Genomic DNA, 17,378 nt, shown 5'->3' on the forward strand with positions numbered 1-17,378 from the left:
TTCTTCTAGTGTATCAATCTGTCTGAATATGTCACCATAAGTATCTCTGCTCCATTTGGATAAGATTTTACTCAACTTCTTCAATTTACTATGAAAGATGTAAAAAGGATCTGACCCGTGAAATCTTGACCAATTATCCTTCACCATATCCATAAAAGTAGGATGCTCAATCCAGAAATTCAGAAATCTCAATGACTTTTTTATTATCTTGTTGTCCTCTTTACAATTAATCAACAAAGGTGAATGATCTGACCCCTGTTTATTAAGGTGCTCCACTTCAATATTCGGGTATAAATCTTGCAGCCCCTGATTAGCTAAACATCTGTCTAGCCTCTTGAAAATGCATTGTTCATCTGATCTTCCATTCCACCAGGTGTACATGCTTCCTTTGAATCCCAAATCGGTAAGCTGACAGATATTAATACACTGATTGAAATCTTTCACTTCCACAAAAGGCACTTCTAAACCTCCAAATTTCTCTATTTCATCCATTATAACATTAAAATTACCACCCACAAGCCATGGTGCATTAACAGTGTTAGAAATATGAAGAAGATCATTCCATAATGTTACTCTAGTTGCCCTATCTGTGCTGGCATATACAATAGAAATGACTTGGCCTCCAATCAATTTTGTCAATTTCAAATATAACAATTGTTCTGTATCATTTTGGGTCTCCACCTAATACTCATCATCTACAAATACCCAAATTTTTCCATTACTATTATGCCAAGCAGTTGACATTCCCACCCATAATTTATACATCTCAATGTGTCTTTGACGCTGAAATGGTTCCATTAAAGCAATAAACTTGAACTTTTTCTGTCTGTTTAACATCACCACTCTTTCAAAAGCTTGCTGAGTGTTAACAGATCTAATATTCCATATTAATGCACTATTCATTGAGAAACTTTGGATTTGGAAGCTGTTTTCCTTGTTTGTATACCTCCAACACCTGCTGGAGGCACACTTTTACCTCTGATTGTTTTTTTTTATGTTCTGCTTGTTGGTGTTTGCAACTTGCTTTGGTGATATGTCTCCTTTGGTCATAGCTTTTTGCATGCTTTGTGCTATGTTCTCTTCATCCAGTTCATTATCATCACCAATTTCAATTTCATTAGTAGTAACCTGTGGTTGTTGCTGGCCTCCATGCTCAATTTTTTTTTCCAGTCAACTGTGCACTTTTCATTTGACTGTCCTCCACTACAGTACTATACTTACTCTTGTTATTCTCCACATAAGCAATCCATTTTTCCCCCATAGCTTCTCCAATTTGTTCTTCTTGACACCTATTCTCCCCCTGTTGACCTCTATTGATCCTTTTATCCACTTCTGACGATGAAAGAGTATCATCAGGTTGTTGAATCAACTTTCCATCCTCTTTAACACTTTCACTTATGCTTATATCAGGTGGTTTATCAGGCACTTCATTTAAATCCACATCTTGCATTATTTTAGTCTGCCCCTGCCCCTGTCCCTTCTCCACATCTGCTGCTTTAGTTCCCTCCTCCTCTATTGCTTTGCTTTCCATTCCTTTGTTTACATGATCTTCTTCAGTTGTATTTTGATTGCTGGTTGTGATCTTTTCCTTGTTCTCATCAGATTTTGGTAACTCTGCTTGTGTTTTGACTATTTGTTGTGTTTGCTCATGCTTGCTATTGACTGCTTCTTGTAACATGCTGCCTTTCTCCTTGTTTTCTTTGTCCCCAGATTCATCAGATGAGTTGCTCTCCACCACAATTGGGGCTTTGCTACCCTCTTCCTTCGTCTTATCAACAAATGACTCCACCAAAGGTTTTGATGACTGTAATTGTTGATTTCCTTATTCTTTGCATATTTCCAGTGAAATTTCTTCATCTACCTTTGATAGTGCCTCAAAAGAATTTCCCTTGTTCAGCTCCTTCTCTACTGTCTTTTGGTGTGTATTTTCCTCTTTGTTATCTCTTGTTTCCTTTCCTTTTTTCCCCTCTTCCATACCTTGCTTGTTGTTCTTTTTATGTGTCACTACATTCCATTCCATTTTATTGTTATACCCATGATTCCTCCCATAATAATTGTTTGTTCCATTCCATCTTGCTGCCACTGGTTTAGCAGGTTGAGAACCATTATTCTCAAAATGTTTCCCATTCGGTTTGGTAACTGCTTGATCTTTAGTATCCTCATTAACTTGTTTCCGCTTGGATTTTTCAGGTTCCTCATGCTGCTCCGGCTTGGTTCCTCCTTCTTGGGCCTATATTCAGGATGCACCACCCAACAACCTTATATATCATGCCCTTGCAGTTTACAATGTGTACAATATTTTGGCAAATAATCATATTGGATTCTTTGCCATTTTGCTTGTACTTCCCCATTCTCCTCATCAACACAACTGATGTAAATCCTATTTGGCAATTCCTTCAGTAAATTTACTTCCACTTTCACACGTGCACAACTTGGTCTCGTCTGATTAGTAGTAGCTTTATCAAGTATCAATGGTGTGCCGACTTGTAGCATCCCTTTTGGGAGGATACCACTTACGAAACAAAAGCTAATTTTACACTTACGTTGTTTATAAGAAACTTATGTCAAAAGATATTCACAAATATATTTAATAGCGGAAAAAGGCCCATGCGAAAAAAAAGGGTCGAAAGTGCGGCATTTTTTTTTTTCATTGCGCCGTCCGAAAAATTTCTTAGATGAAATACAATAACAGAGTATCATTTTAAAACGGTAATTCCCTTCTCAAATAGTCAACACATTTAAGAAACTTCGTTTTGAAATTTTATTTTTAAATCAACACCATTGCGGGTCCATAAGATACACAAAACTCAAACTAGTGATTTTCACAAAACTATTATCATCCTTTGTACATAATTACAAGATAAAATATAAACCCAGTACATGGCATGACGTGGGTTAAAAGCACACGCTAAAATAGCAAAGCAAGTGGTCTTGTTTTTCCACAAGCCTTCAAAATTTCATACATAAGTGCCACACATGTATCATGTACAAGTCCCCAAAAATTTACAAAAACTAGATGTATATGCAGATGTGATCTTCACAAGGGCTCCCAAAAAGTCTACTCCGAATGGCCATCTTCATATCTCATCTCGCACATTACCTACGATAGAAAACAACTATCGCTAAGCATAAAGCTTAGTGGTGTATAAACTTTGGGCTTGGAACCATTAAATTCTCTAATTCCCTTGTTCGTCGTAGGTGGCTCAATAAGGTAACAATAAGCCCACGTGAACAAGTATATCAAAGTATCGAATATAAACCTTGGAGAGTTTCAAAATATCAATACTAATATTCTAAGGCTCAAGTATCAAGAAAGCTTATAATTCAATACGAGAAAGTTGTCAATAACCAATTTCGCCTAATATGTACGTCATGCCATCACACCAAGCACAATCAATATCAAGATGGGCCAAAGCCCCAAATCAAGAAAGACCGAAGCCCATATCAAGAAGGGTCGACACCTAATATCAAGAGAATCAAGAACCATGTTGAAAGTGGCTTTCCACTCGTACTCGAAAATGGACGAAAATCCATCGTCAAGACGAAATGTAAATCCAAAGTCAAAATGGGCAAGATCCGAATCGAGGGGCATGCCAATATCGATAAAAAGTCACCGTAACAAGAAGGACAAAGTCCCAACAAGAATGCCAAATGATCAAGCAATTCGTACACGTGGGCGATTTAGCGAAAGTTTTGCAATACTTGAGATAGTAATCATACCATAATATAAGACGAAGAGTAAGGAAACAACCCATCAAGATACTTCAAATTTCAGAAAATAAAATATTTCAAGTTCAAGTTTATACACGAACCTTGGCGTTTTAGCACACAACAGGTTCTACCACAACTCAAGGAGTTCAATTCATCTACGCCATAGACCAACCAAAGTCCAGTTCGTCAAACAATTCTTCTTAGCTTGTATAAGAGCATATACACCTTAAATACACAATCAAATATCTAATTAAGTTTAAGAGTCTCAGCACATCGAAACTAAACATGAAATCAATGAAAATCAGCCCAAACTATCGAAACAGGAATTCTGGACAGTACTACTGTCTTGTATTGTTGTTCAGTTTCGAAGGGGTAAATGGGAGAAATAGACTTTATGCCCTCAATGAAAGTTGTAGATATATGTCTTAGGGTCTCAGACAATTTCGAATCACCCCTACAGCAATTTTGTACAAAAAGATATGCTCAAAATACTAACAGCAGTCCATGTAGGATTTTCAAAACAAAATCTGGGCAGCACCTCCCCTGTACTTCATCACCCCCTTTCGAGTAGATAAAGACAAAACTGGATTTTAGAGCCTGAATGAAAGTTTTAGGTCTATGAAAAATATTTCCATAACATCTTGAATCACTCAAAACGGAGCTTTACACAGGGAGTTATGCTAAAAACACTAACAGCAGTCCCATCCAAAAATGGGTTTGCAAAACAAAAATCTGGGCAGCAACTCCCTTGATATTCCAGCCCACAAAACAATTCAAAACAACCACCAACCAGTCCCAAAATATTATCATAAGACAGCCACAAAAATCATATAAAACAGCCCCAAAATATTATCACAAGATAGCCACAAAAATCATACAAAACAGCCCAGTATACGCTTTATATATGATATTTTCATACACTTTATTCTCCCAATTTCGAAAACAGCAACTTATCAACAACATCAACAATCATTATACATCATAACTCAACCAATTCCACCCATTAAATCCAACTAAAACAGCCCCTAATCCATAAATCTCAACAAGACAATAAACAAGTTTATAACGCTATTTTATCCGTTCTAATTCGTTAAATCTCTAAACAAACTTGTTAACAATGAAAGAGGGACCTCAATCTTACCTTAAGTATGCAGCAACCACGTCAACACTCTCCTTCTTAGATGATTTTTGGCTCAAACTGAAGGCAATGCAACGTACAACACTTTTCTCTTCACGAGCTTCGGAATTCGGGGCTCCGATTTTTGGTCAAAATGGCTTTTCTTAGCCTAGGAGTTCTCTCTCTCTCTCTCTCTCTCTCTCTAAAATGTTCTGGATATTTCTTGGTCTGGAAATGAGGAAGGGAGACTGAAAATATCCCTTAAATGTCAAGGAAAATGGGCCTGACCCGACATGAAATCGGGTTGGGCCGAACTCACTACCCAGCTTGACCTTTCTGCCTTAAAACGCTCATAACTCTTTATCCTGATGTCACATACAGGCCCACGACCTATGGTTGGAAAGGTATTTCAATTATCTACAACTTTTATTTTGGGAGTTTTCCCAAATTCTCAAACACTGATGGGGTTATGGCCTCCCGAAGTCAGATCACCCGAAAACGTAACTAAAAAAAAAAAAAATCTTCTTAAAAAAAAATATTGGGGTGTTACACGACTGCTTGTGCCATAGTAAACATTGATTCTCTATCAAATAGATTTGTGGGTAGTCCAGGGAATGAGATCCATGCAACTGCTATCGTGGTTTCCTCCTCTGGGTTAAACCATGGACCCCATATTAGAAATCGTACAGGGTATATCCTTCCCCTATAATGCAATTCAAATGCACCAGATGTTAGGGTTGTATAATCTTCAAGTCGTGAGAGTCTCAATAAAAGATGTCTCTCCTCCAAAAAACCAATATCACACTGCCCTTTAATCCCCAATTGAATGGGTAGAAACTTCCTTATTTCATGTAAATCTGGTCTGCCATGAGAGAATTTTGCAATAACAGTATGTTTTAGGTTTTGACGTCGCGACAATTCCTCAAATTCCTTCTTTGTCCATGCAAACGTTGGTTCCCCATGTAGATATGTTATAGGTTTAAGGTTTAAAGCTTCCACTTCTGGAGGTGGTTGTAAAGCAGATAGAAAATTAAGAGTAGGTGTAGTGTCGTTTGTGGAGTTGGTCGATGGCAGACCAGCCACCGGGGGTGGCTGGCTGCCGGCCGCCGTGGCCATACAAGATTGGTCTAGGGTTAGGTTATTTTAGAAAAGAGAGTAGTCTTTGGCGATTGAAAAGGTTTGTCTCACTCACACTCAAATGCGTCCAAATTGGTTATTTTAGTTGTTATTGTTGGCCATTAATATTATTATTAGCAACCCCATTTCTTCCATAACCATTATTCCATAATTTTATTTTTGAAAGAAAACAAAAATCAAAATCAAGAAACCAAAAAATGGTAAAAATGAAAAGAAAAGAATGATGAAAATATAGAGAGAAAGAGGGATTTGTGAAGAAGAAGGAGGAGGAGGAAGGTGGTGGGGGCGGCGCTGTGGGGTGGGGTAGGGGGTTGTGAAGAAGAAGAAGGTGGTGGGGGCGGGACTGTGGGGTGAAGAAGAAGAAGAAGAAAGAAGGTGGTGGGGGCGGGGCTGTGGGGTGGAATAGGGGTTGTGAAGAAGATGATGGGTGGGGCTGTGGGGTGGGAGGTTGGGTTGTGAAGAAGATGGTTTTTATTTTTATTTTATTTTTTAATTGTATATTATTTTTATTTTATCTTTTAATTTATAATAATATATATATCAGCGGGCTCACCTTTTTGTGTTCTTCACTCTCTTAATTTTTTTTTTTTTTGTCACGTCAGCATTTGGGGTTATATTTAATTAAAATGAAAGTTGTTAAGGGGATATATAATTAGAAGTTAAGTTTAGTTGTTAAAGTGAGTTTTCATGTCAAGTTTAGGGGTGAAATGATATCTTTTCTCTAAAAAGATTAAAGTTAAAGTTCTTAATGAAGTGTCTGGCCTCCTTACCACAGAGAAAGCTAAAACGAATAAAGTTCCCAAGAATTAAAATGTCCTTTACTTCAAAGGAAATTAATGAAATTGAAAGTACTCAACCGAAAAAAGAAAAGATTCTTCTCAATTAAAGTTCTTAATGAAGTGTCTGGCCTCCTTACCACAGAGAAAGCTAAAACGAATAAAGTTCCCTAGAATTAAAATGTCCTTTACTTCAAAGGAAATTAATGAAACTGAACAGTACTCAACCGAAAAAGAAAAGATTCTTCTCAATGATACAATATGACGAAACTTAATTAATCTGGGTTGGTGGTTTAATTAAAAAAATCAATCCGAGCCCCCAGATATCATTTTCAGGACCCATTTCGTAGCTAAATTCCAATAAAACTTGCAAAGATCATGGGGCTCATTTTAAAGAAAAAGGTGGGCAAATAATTGTCACCTTTGTTGCTTATGACTTTGAAGTCTTCACCAGTCTTGTTTTGGAAAAACTTTACAATGGGCGAGACATATGACACTAAATATTGGAGCCCGGCCTCAACATATATTAATTATTTTATTTTTATACAATAATAAGACTCCAACATATTTTATGATGTTTTTTGAAACTCCTTTTATTCACATCTTGTTGATATGTTTTAATAATTATTGAAGTTCCTTCATTATTTAATTGGATAATTTAAAAAAAATATATTTATGAGGAAGCAAGGTTAGTAGGAAAATTCCCAAATACCAAAGGGACGCAAATGATTCAATATTTATAAACTAACATGATAAAATGTGATAATTACAACTCAAGAAAGATCATAAATGAATAATATTTTTTGTATTTTTATGAATGTGTGAGTAATAGATTTCTTTTGATATGTATTAATTTTTCACTCGTTATGTTATGTGTCAAGTCTTTATGTTAGTTAAAAGTGATTTTTAATCTTAGTTTTAGACGAAATTAAAGAAATAACCTAAATTCATTAAAATGAACCTCAAGAATCAATATATATATATATATATATATATATATATATATATATATATATTATGCTTCAAAAAATTAATTTTAGTTAACCACACAATATATTTTAAAGACAACCCGATTTTGATCGATAACGCCACCTTCATTTTCAACCTTATATGACACCATGTAACAATTTTTACTTTCTATATTTGTAAGCTCATATTTTGGAAGTTCAAAACAAATAGAGAGAAGAATACGGAGAGGAACATATGACGTGTGATATGTTTAAATGTAAGACCTAATAAATGTTTCGGTAATAACGGATAATTTTGCCCAAAATTACCTAAATTAATGTATACGGACAAATAATGTAAAAGGTACTCCTCCAGTCCACGTTGTAGGTATTTTTAGTTTGAGCACACCTCCTTAAGAAATCACTCACCTCGAAAGACTAAGAAGCATTTTTACTAAATTATTCTTAGTTAAATAAAGTACCAATTTAATTTGAGCTCTTGGTTATATAAAACTTTACTTATCTACCTAAGGATAAATTTTACAAATAATTAATACCTTTTCAATTATGTAAAAAGTTATTTATTATGGATTATATATAAACGTTAAAAACTCCACATACTCCCAAGTAAACTTATACTTGAGTAGATTAAAAACAAAACTTCAGCAAATTTATAAAAGATTGGAATTATTTTTAAGCTTTAAAATGTGATTCTAACAATTGTAATAAAAAATGCTTTAGGAATAGAAATTTAAGCTTGCTATATTACTTCTACAGTCGAGCAATTTTAAAGGCGGCCTCAAAAGGAGAAGTTCCCAAATGTCATATATACTGTGGCTCTTTTGCATGTCATCTCTTACAATGAAATTGTCATATTACTACTATTTACTCACTCTTCATCGTCCGTCGTCGTCTCAACAAAAAAAAAAATATTGGGCCCCATATTAAATAGATCCATAAAAAAAAAAAAAATTATGGCCCCATATATATTAAACAACAACTAATATTAAAAAAAATGTGGGTCTCATATTAAACACCAACCAGTATAAAAAAAAACCGGTGGAACCCACTACATCCAAACTCACGGGAAAAAAAATAAACCTCATATTAACAAAATCAAGCAATATTAAAAAAAAAAAAGTGAATCACATATTAAAAAAAAAAACAATGTTAAAAAAAATTGAACCAGTATTAAAAAAAAAAGATAAGGAAAAAAAGTGGAACCCACCACATCCAAACTCACGGGAAAAAAAGAAACTGAACCCCATATTAACAGAATCAAGCAAAAAAAATTGTGGGCCCTATATATATTTAATAACAACTAATATTTTAAAAAAAAATTGTGAGCCTCATATTAAACACCAACCAGTATTAAAAAAAAAATTGGAACCCACCACATCCAAACTCACGGGAAAAAAAATAAACCCCATATTAACAAAATCAAGCAATATTAAAAAAAAGTGAATCCCATATTAAAAAAACAAATAATGTTAAAAAAAATTGTGGGCCCCATATTAAACACCAACTAGTATTAAAAAAAAAAAAAAAAAAAAGTGAACCCCATATTAATAGAAGCAAACAATATTAAAAAAAAAGTGAATCCCATATTAATAAAACAAACAATGTTAAAAAACAAATGCTTAGAAAATCAAACAATTAAATCAATAATGATGGACTCATTGCCACATGTGTATCAACCCATTAGTGGGAGCAAATGAAATTATTGTACACCAACATACTTAAAATACTTATATATTAAAATAAGATAGAATTTAATTACTTTTTCATTTTTTCCTTACTCAAATAAATGTGAAAAGAGATTAATGTCATAAAAGAAAAAATAATATTAAATGGAGATCAAATAATTAATAAGCTAAATTAGTGAAATTATAATTCTAATTAACGTTTCCTTAAAAAACCGTGTAAAAACAACATGACAAGTAAAATGAGTTAAACAAAAAATATTTACTACAAATTAAAAAAAAGAAGTTCTTCATGGCCCCATATTAAACACCAACCAGTATTAGAAAAAAAAAAAAAAAGTGAAACCCACCACATTCAAACTCACGGAAAAAAAAAGTGGACCCCATATTAACAAAAGCAAGCAATATTAAAAAAAAAAAAAAAAAGGAATCCCATATTAAAAAAACAAACAATGTTAAAAAAAAATGCTTAGAAAATCAAACAATTAAATCAATAATGATGGATTCATTGCCACATGCGTATCAACCCATTAGTGGGAGCAAATGAAATTACTGTACAGCAACATACTTAAAATACTTATATATTAAAATAAGATAAAATTTAATTACTTTTTCATTTTTTCCTTACTTTAATAAATGTGAACAGAGATTAATGTCATAAAAGAAAAAATAATATTAAATGTAGATCAAATAATTAAAAAGGTAAATTAGTGAAATTATAATTCTAATTGACGTTTCCTTAAAAAACCGTGTAAAAAACAACATGATAAGTAAAATGAGTTAAACAAAAAATATTTACTAAAAATTAAAAAATAGAAGTTCTTCATTTAGATAAAAAAAATCAAATTTCTACTTTGTTTCATCTTAAACATGTAAAATTAATATAATAATTTGAATTAGAATTATTCAAATCAAAATTTGATAAAATAAATTATATGTATTACTTCACTATTACTACTATATAGAAGAGCTGGTTTATAGAGGCAAGATTGTCGTTCGTGTTCGGTCCTACTTTTTTATTTAACAGTAAAAAATCCTTTGTGGTCCCACCCACTTTTTTATTTAAGGGCAAAAAAATGTCATTTTATACTTTATATTACGAACTCTTCTAAAAAGTAGATAGAAATACTTTATTATATTTCTATTTGTCTACTATATAGAAGCATCGGTTTACCCATGTTTCGTCGACAGTCACTCTTAAAAAAAAAAAAAACCTGGACCCCACCCTCCCCAAACTCATAAAAAAAAAAGATGGACCCAATATTTAAAAAAAAAAGGCAACGTAAAAAAAAAAAAACGTGCACCCCATATACTAAAAAATCAAACAATATTCATGTAATTTCCAAAGTATCCCTATCAAGTCAATAATAGTGGTTTCATTGCCATATGCATATTAACCCATTAGTGAGAGCAAATAAAATTATTGCACAGCAAAAAATATGGACCTCATATTATTACTTTTCTTCAAAATATTTAATTGTTGTATTTGCTATTCCGCAATGTCATTTATTTGTTATGTTTACTAAAATAAATATACATAAAATATATATTTAAAAAATAAGATACAATTTAATTATTTTTTTATTTTTATTCTTACTCTAATAAATGTGAAAAGATATTAATATCAAATGAAGATCAAATAATGAATAAAGTAAATTAATCAAATTATAATTCTAATTCACGTTTCCTTAAAAAACCATGCAAAAGACAACATGATAAGTAAAATGAGTTAAACCGAGAATATTTACCAAAAATTAAAAAATAGCATTTTTTCTTTTAAATAGAAAATTAATTTCTACTTTGTTTCATTTCAAACATGTAAAATTAATTTAATAATTTGAATTACAATTATCCAAATCAAAATTTCATAAGAATAATAAGTATTTTACACTTTTAAATTAATCGAATTAAAATTAAAAGTATCAACTGATGCTTAAATATTGCTATTATTTTATCTCAAAGAGAGAAAAATAGTTTTCTTTTAAACAAGTCTTCTCTTTTAAAAAATACTAATAAATTTTCGTATCAAACACGAATAAAATAAAGTTTTAGATACGGAATACAAACTATAATGTTATATTAATCGTATTTTAAATATAGTACATATATATATTATCACTATCTAAACATAATTACATATACATAAATACACTATAATCCAAAGTGTTGAGCTCGTACGCAGCAGGGGCATAAGCCATCCAGTAAGCCTTATAAGAAGGCTTTAAAGATGGTCTTATTTACAAATAATAAGACAAAAAGGCAAGGGCAATAAAAAAAGAGATTATTAAAAGATTACACAACAAATCAATAATAAATGTCCAGCTAGAGTGCTCTTTACAAAATGAATTGAGGAAACAACCAAAAGCCAATTTACAGCATTCACGTGTAAGCATAAAACATTGAAATTCCCATTGAGCCCTATGAGGACGACGATCCTTAGTAGAAAACTCATGCTTCTGTTATAGTAGAAATAGAAATGATATATAAGGAAATATTTTATTATAATTATATTGTGAGTTCCATCACTTATGCTCTTCCTCCTCTTGCTTTCTTCTTTCACGTTTTTTGTGATTTGTTTTTCCTCTTTTTTCTCATTTTCGTTTTTTGCATCAATTTTAAAATTAATTTTATTATGTGCAGATCAATTTTTTTAAAATATTCTTCCGTTTTATTATTTATCTTTTCAATTTTTTCTTAAAAAATCAGTTAAACTTCATACAAGTTTAAAAGAAAATAATTGGCACTCAAAAAAAAATTAATGTAAAAATTAATAGCCAAATATGAAGCTATATTCTGTACTCGAAAAATTTAAAGTTCTAAGTGTCATCAAAATAGACCCTGAATTTAGTGGTGTGCAAAAATCGGTTTAACCAATAAACTGAACCGAAAAAAAAAGTTATTGGTTTAGCAATCTATTTGGTTAATGATTTTTTAAGTTCTAAGTTTTATGAACTTAAAATTTGAAATCGAGTGAACTTAGAACTTAAAAAATTATTAACCAAATAGATTTCTAAACCAATAACTTTTTTTTCGATTTAATTTATCGGTTAAACCGATTTTTACACATCACTAAATTCAGGGTGTACTTTGATGACACTTAAAACTTTGAATTTCTCGAGTACAGAATGTAGCAATTTTGAATAATATATACCAAAAGAAAAAGGAAAAAAAGAATTCCAATAAATTTTCTAAGGTGATTTTACTTTTAAAAGCATCCTACATTCATTTTTGTATTAATTTTTTTTTTTTGAGTGCCAATTATTTTTTTTTAAACTTTTACGGAGTTTAACTGATTTTCTTAAAGAAAAAATGGAAAAGATAAATAATAAAATGAAAAAATATCTTAAAAAAATTTGATCTGCGTATAATAGAATTAATTTTAAAATTGATGAAAAAAACAAAAAGAGGAAAGATGGGAAAGAGAAATGACAAAAAACGTGGAAGAAGGAAGAAGAGGAGGAAGAGAATAAAGTGACGGGGCTCATAATATAATTATAATAAAATACTCCTCAAATATCATGTCATATTTATGCCTAAGTTTTTCCTTGTTTTATTGTTGAAGCAGATGATCAGCCTTGTCCATGGCTGAAACAGTATTCACAGCAGTTATCAACAAAGCTGTTGAAATATCCAGCAATGCACTGTTTAATGAAGTGCCTTCGGACTCGTCCTTGCGGGAAAGCATCCGTTGGATTGAAACCGAGATGAGACGCATGAGATCTTACCTAGCAGATGCGGAGGCTAAACAAATATCAAGTCATGGAGGAGCAAACCTGATAAATGATATTGAACAACTTGCTGAGGATGTCGAAATTGTTCTTTACACTTACCTTAGTGAAATAGCATCTCATCGCGAGGGAGAGTGCAGGCTTCAGTGTCTCAAAGAAGCTGCTCGGATTTTCTCTTGTCATGGCCACACCGCTCATAAGTTGGTTGCTCGGGTTGAAGAGATTAAGAGAAAAGTTGCAGACATTGATCTTGCGCGGGTGAGATATAACATCACAGATTCAAGCAGCAATAACAAAGATGAAATTTTCAGTACTTCGGATCAAAGGAGATCTTTCCTACATGTGGATGAATCGGAAATCATTGGTCTAGAGAAAGATTGCAAGGAGCTGGAGAAAAAGTTGCTCGACACAAACCTAGAGCACGATGTGATCTCAATCATCGGTATGGGTGGTTTGGGTAAAACAACACTTGCAAAAAGAGTGTATAATAAGGTCAAGTGTCATTTTGACTGCTCTGCTTTGGTTTCTGTTTTCCAAGAGCCAAGATCGAAAGAAGTGTTACTTGAGTTGGCTAAACAGGTGTTTCTTGGGTTGGCTAAACAGGTGGGACTAGGAAAGGACAAGATGGAGCAGAACCTTGAGAACAACCTCTACACATTCCTGAAGGAGAAAAGGTATGTGATCTTCCTAGATGACGTTTGGAGTATCAAAACATGGGAAGCTTTATCCTCAAGTTTCCCTACCTTTGATAATTCCAAAAATGGCAGTAGAATAATCATCACGTCTAGGAAGCGTGATATAGGAATGTATATTGGAGGAGTCAGCTCAATTCACGACTTACAACCTTTAAAGCCTGAGGATAGTTGGGAACTCTTTATAAAAGTTCTGTTGAGGGCATCAAAGGATAATAAGAGTGGGATTCCCACAAATTTGGAAGGCATAGGCAGAGAATTGATGAAAAGATGTGGCGGCGTACCATTAGCCATTGTTTTAACAGCTAGCCTTTTGCGCGCAAAAGAAAATAGTGAACATGACTGGAATAGGGTGCTAAAGAATACGCATCAAAATCACGAGCAAGACTTAGACCAGTGCTCCAAGATCTTGGGTTTGAGCTATGAAGACTTGCCCGCTTCCTTAAGACCTTGCTTCCTCTATTTCGCACTTTTCCCAGAGGACTATGAAATTCCTGTGTTCAACTTGATTAACATGTGGGCAGCTGAGAAATTCATAACCCGAAGAGAAGAATGTGAGATTGAGGAAGTTGGGGAGTCTTACCTAAATGATTTGGTTGCTAGAAACCTGATTCAAGTCTCCAAACGAAGGTACGATGGAAAAATTAAAACTTGTCGTATCCATAATGTGCTTCATGATCTTTGCATCAAGGTAGCAAAGGGTAAGAAGTTCTTCCATTCTCTTAACGACATAGTAGGCACTACAAGCTCCAGTTGTTGTGTTGAGGGACCTCGTAGACTTGCTGTACATCAAAGGGATGTGGACAAGTATCTTTCTTGTCACCTTGAAACCCCAAAGATCTGTGCATTTCTTAGTTTTGAACCCATTGAAGTCCCCAAAAATCAGATGGTTAAAAATATTTTCCCAAATGTAGGATTCTTGAGAGTCCTCAATTTAGAAATCTCGACATCCCCCAACAAGTCTCAAAAAAAAATCTCGACATCCCCCAACAAGTATGGATGGTCGGTTATAGGCCCTATTGGGAAATTGATCCATTTGAGTTACCTTAGATTGAGAGGGTTCTCACATACTTGCCTTCCTTCAAGTATAAGCAACTTGAAAAACCTACTTACCTTGGATGTACGAGGTTGCAATTCCATTAGACTTCCAACTTGCATTTGGAAGATGGAACAACTTAGACATCTCCAAATAGGTGCCCTGTCTTTGTTTGTTCGATTTTGTGTTGGATATTGGGGTTTCGAAGAATCTGACATCGTAACCAAGCACTACCCCATTGAAGTCAATCTCCCAAACATCCAAACTTTGGAGACAATGGATGTATGCTACTGGAACCCCAAGTGGTTGTGCAAAGTTGGTCCCAACATAAGAAGATTGGCAGTTTCTGGTGGATCTAGAGAAACCATAAATGTGCTGAACAACCAGAACAACGTTATCTTTGAGAAGCTTGAGAATCTTCGATTATCTAATGATACTACACATGTCATTTCAAGTGGAAATTTCACTTTGTCAGGCTATCCAAATCTCCTTAAGGTGCACTTGGACGTTTTCTTCTCACCAAGCAAGTTGCCAAGCTCTGAGCATTTCCCTCCTAATCTCATCAAGCTGACCTTACTCAAGAATCGGCTGACAGAGGACCCTTTGCAGACGCTGAATCAGCTACCAAAATTGAAGATCCTCAAGCTGGACTTTGATTGCTACATTGGAAAAACTATGGATTGTGATGGTGGCTTTTGTCAACTTGAAGTTCTGCGGATTAGAGGGTTGGATAATCTTAAGGAGTTGATGATGGATGGGGTAGGAATGCCTAGATTAAGAAAAGTGATGATTGATCAGTGTGAACAGCTCAAGAGTATTCCTGAGAGCCTCCAAAACTTGAGGACAACTTGATGGCAGGTTAGTTCATTTTTGTTTTCTTCATTACAATATTGCACCCAGGGCTAGAGCCAGGAGGCTACAAGGGGGTTCATCCAAACCCCTTCGCCGGAAAATTACATTGATATATAGAAGGTCAAAATTAGTTTTTATATACATATAAAGATGTGGTTACTTCTTTATATTTTGAATCTCCTCCATTGTTGATTGCACCCAGCAATTGCCTCTTAAATTTAGTCATCTTGCATATGTGAGGAATGAGGATACTAGTTGCTGATTTTTTTTTTTCTCCAAGTAACTATCAAACAGCCTCTTGCAGAAATGCAAGGTAAGACTATGTACAATAGACCCTTGTGGTCCAGCCGTTTCCCGGACCCCGCGCATAGCGGGAGCTTAGTGCACCGGGCTGCCCTTTTAACTATCTATATGTCTCTCTAGAAAAACACTAGTATGTATGGATACGGTTCTTGTTTGGTATATTATAGCTAATTTTTACTTATTAGCCTTGAAATGATATGACCATCATTTTTCCATTTTGTTGAAAACCAATCTATTCCTTCTGTTATGATCCAACTTTAATTCTTTTCTTCCTTCTCTTTTGTCTCACAGAAGGACTTACATCATTTAATAGCGATGGAGTAAAACGATGATTCTTAAATTAGAAATATTGGACTGTACCATATGGAGGTTCTTTACTTTCTTGCTAATTGAAAGAGCTGATTCTGCAGACTCATTTTATGTAATCATATGATATACAGTACTGGCCTTTGGGTTAAATAATATTAATAGTTCCATGGCGTGTTTTTACCAAGGAGTTCTAACCCATGGCGAATAAAATTAGATGATAAAGTGGCATATTGAAACCTACCTCAGTATCAAGGAAAAATAAACCAAAAAATGTGTAAAAGTTCTCAAGTCATCCATCTTGACACCTTTTAAAGTTCAATTTCTTTTTCTTTTTTTTAGTTTGTTCCAAAAAGAAAAATATATTTCTACATTTAAAACTAATTTAAATTTAAACTTCTCCTTTTATTCTTAATGAAATGATATACAACCACACAAATATCTCAAATATCTCATTTGTTAGAGACTACAAGTTTCAAAAGTCTTTTTTCTTTCTTAAATTCCGTACTTAATCAAATCATATCACGTAAACTGAGACAGAGGAGTATTTAATTTGTGTTGGATTTTGAGTTTTCCATTACTCGAGATGACATGTAGCATAAAATTGGAATATTTAGAATAAGTGTAGCATTATTAACTTTTGTTAAAATGTGGTAATACGATTTTTGAAGTGATAAATTTTCTTCTTTCTAGGAGTATTCCTGAAAGGGTCAAAACTTACCCATACATAGTGTTTACAATAAACTAATAGATGCATGATATCTATTTGAATATAGACCAACTATCACCAGGGATGGCTCAATAAGTTTGGTGGCCTAAAGCCAAAATTTAATTGGAGGCCTTATACTTTTGAAAAATTAATATTTGGTTTTATTTTAATTCTATATTCTTGGCATTTTGAGATGTAAAATGGTAAAAAAAAGTTTTATAATCAATTTCTTCTAATAATTTTTTAATTGTTAATATAGCCAATTCATTTATCAACATTATTCCATTTGCTAGACCAGATGAACTGTTCCATTTTACTAATAGATCTCTTAAATTTGTAGTAATATTTGTTTACTGCTAAG

General features: G+C 33.3%; 1 protein-coding gene across 1 annotated transcript; it reads left to right on the forward strand.

Moving 5' to 3' along the window:
* Nucleotides 1–12,760: 12,760 nt before the first annotated feature.
* LOC132622826 (toMV resistance protein Tm-2(GCR236)-like) lies at nt 12,761–16,495 on the forward strand. Its single transcript, XM_060337497.1, has 2 exons — nt 12,761–15,705; nt 16,294–16,495. The coding sequence occupies exon 1, from the start codon at nt 12,973–12,975 to the stop codon at nt 15,697–15,699; it is 2,727 nt and encodes a 908-aa protein (XP_060193480.1). The 5' UTR covers nt 12,761–12,972; the 3' UTR covers nt 15,700–15,705; nt 16,294–16,495.
* The last annotated feature ends 883 nt before the right edge of the window (nt 16,496–17,378 follow it).

The sequence above is a fragment of the Lycium barbarum genome, chromosome 12 (assembly GCF_019175385.1).
Source record: "Lycium barbarum isolate Lr01 chromosome 12, ASM1917538v2, whole genome shotgun sequence".
Taxonomy (NCBI): domain Eukaryota; kingdom Viridiplantae; phylum Streptophyta; class Magnoliopsida; order Solanales; family Solanaceae; genus Lycium; species Lycium barbarum.

What these genes read in the sequence shown, in the direction of transcription:
- LOC132622826 (XM_060337497.1), top strand. Translation starts at nt 12,973, where the DNA reads ATGGCTGAAACAGTATTCACAGCAGTTATCAACAAAGCTGTTGAAATA.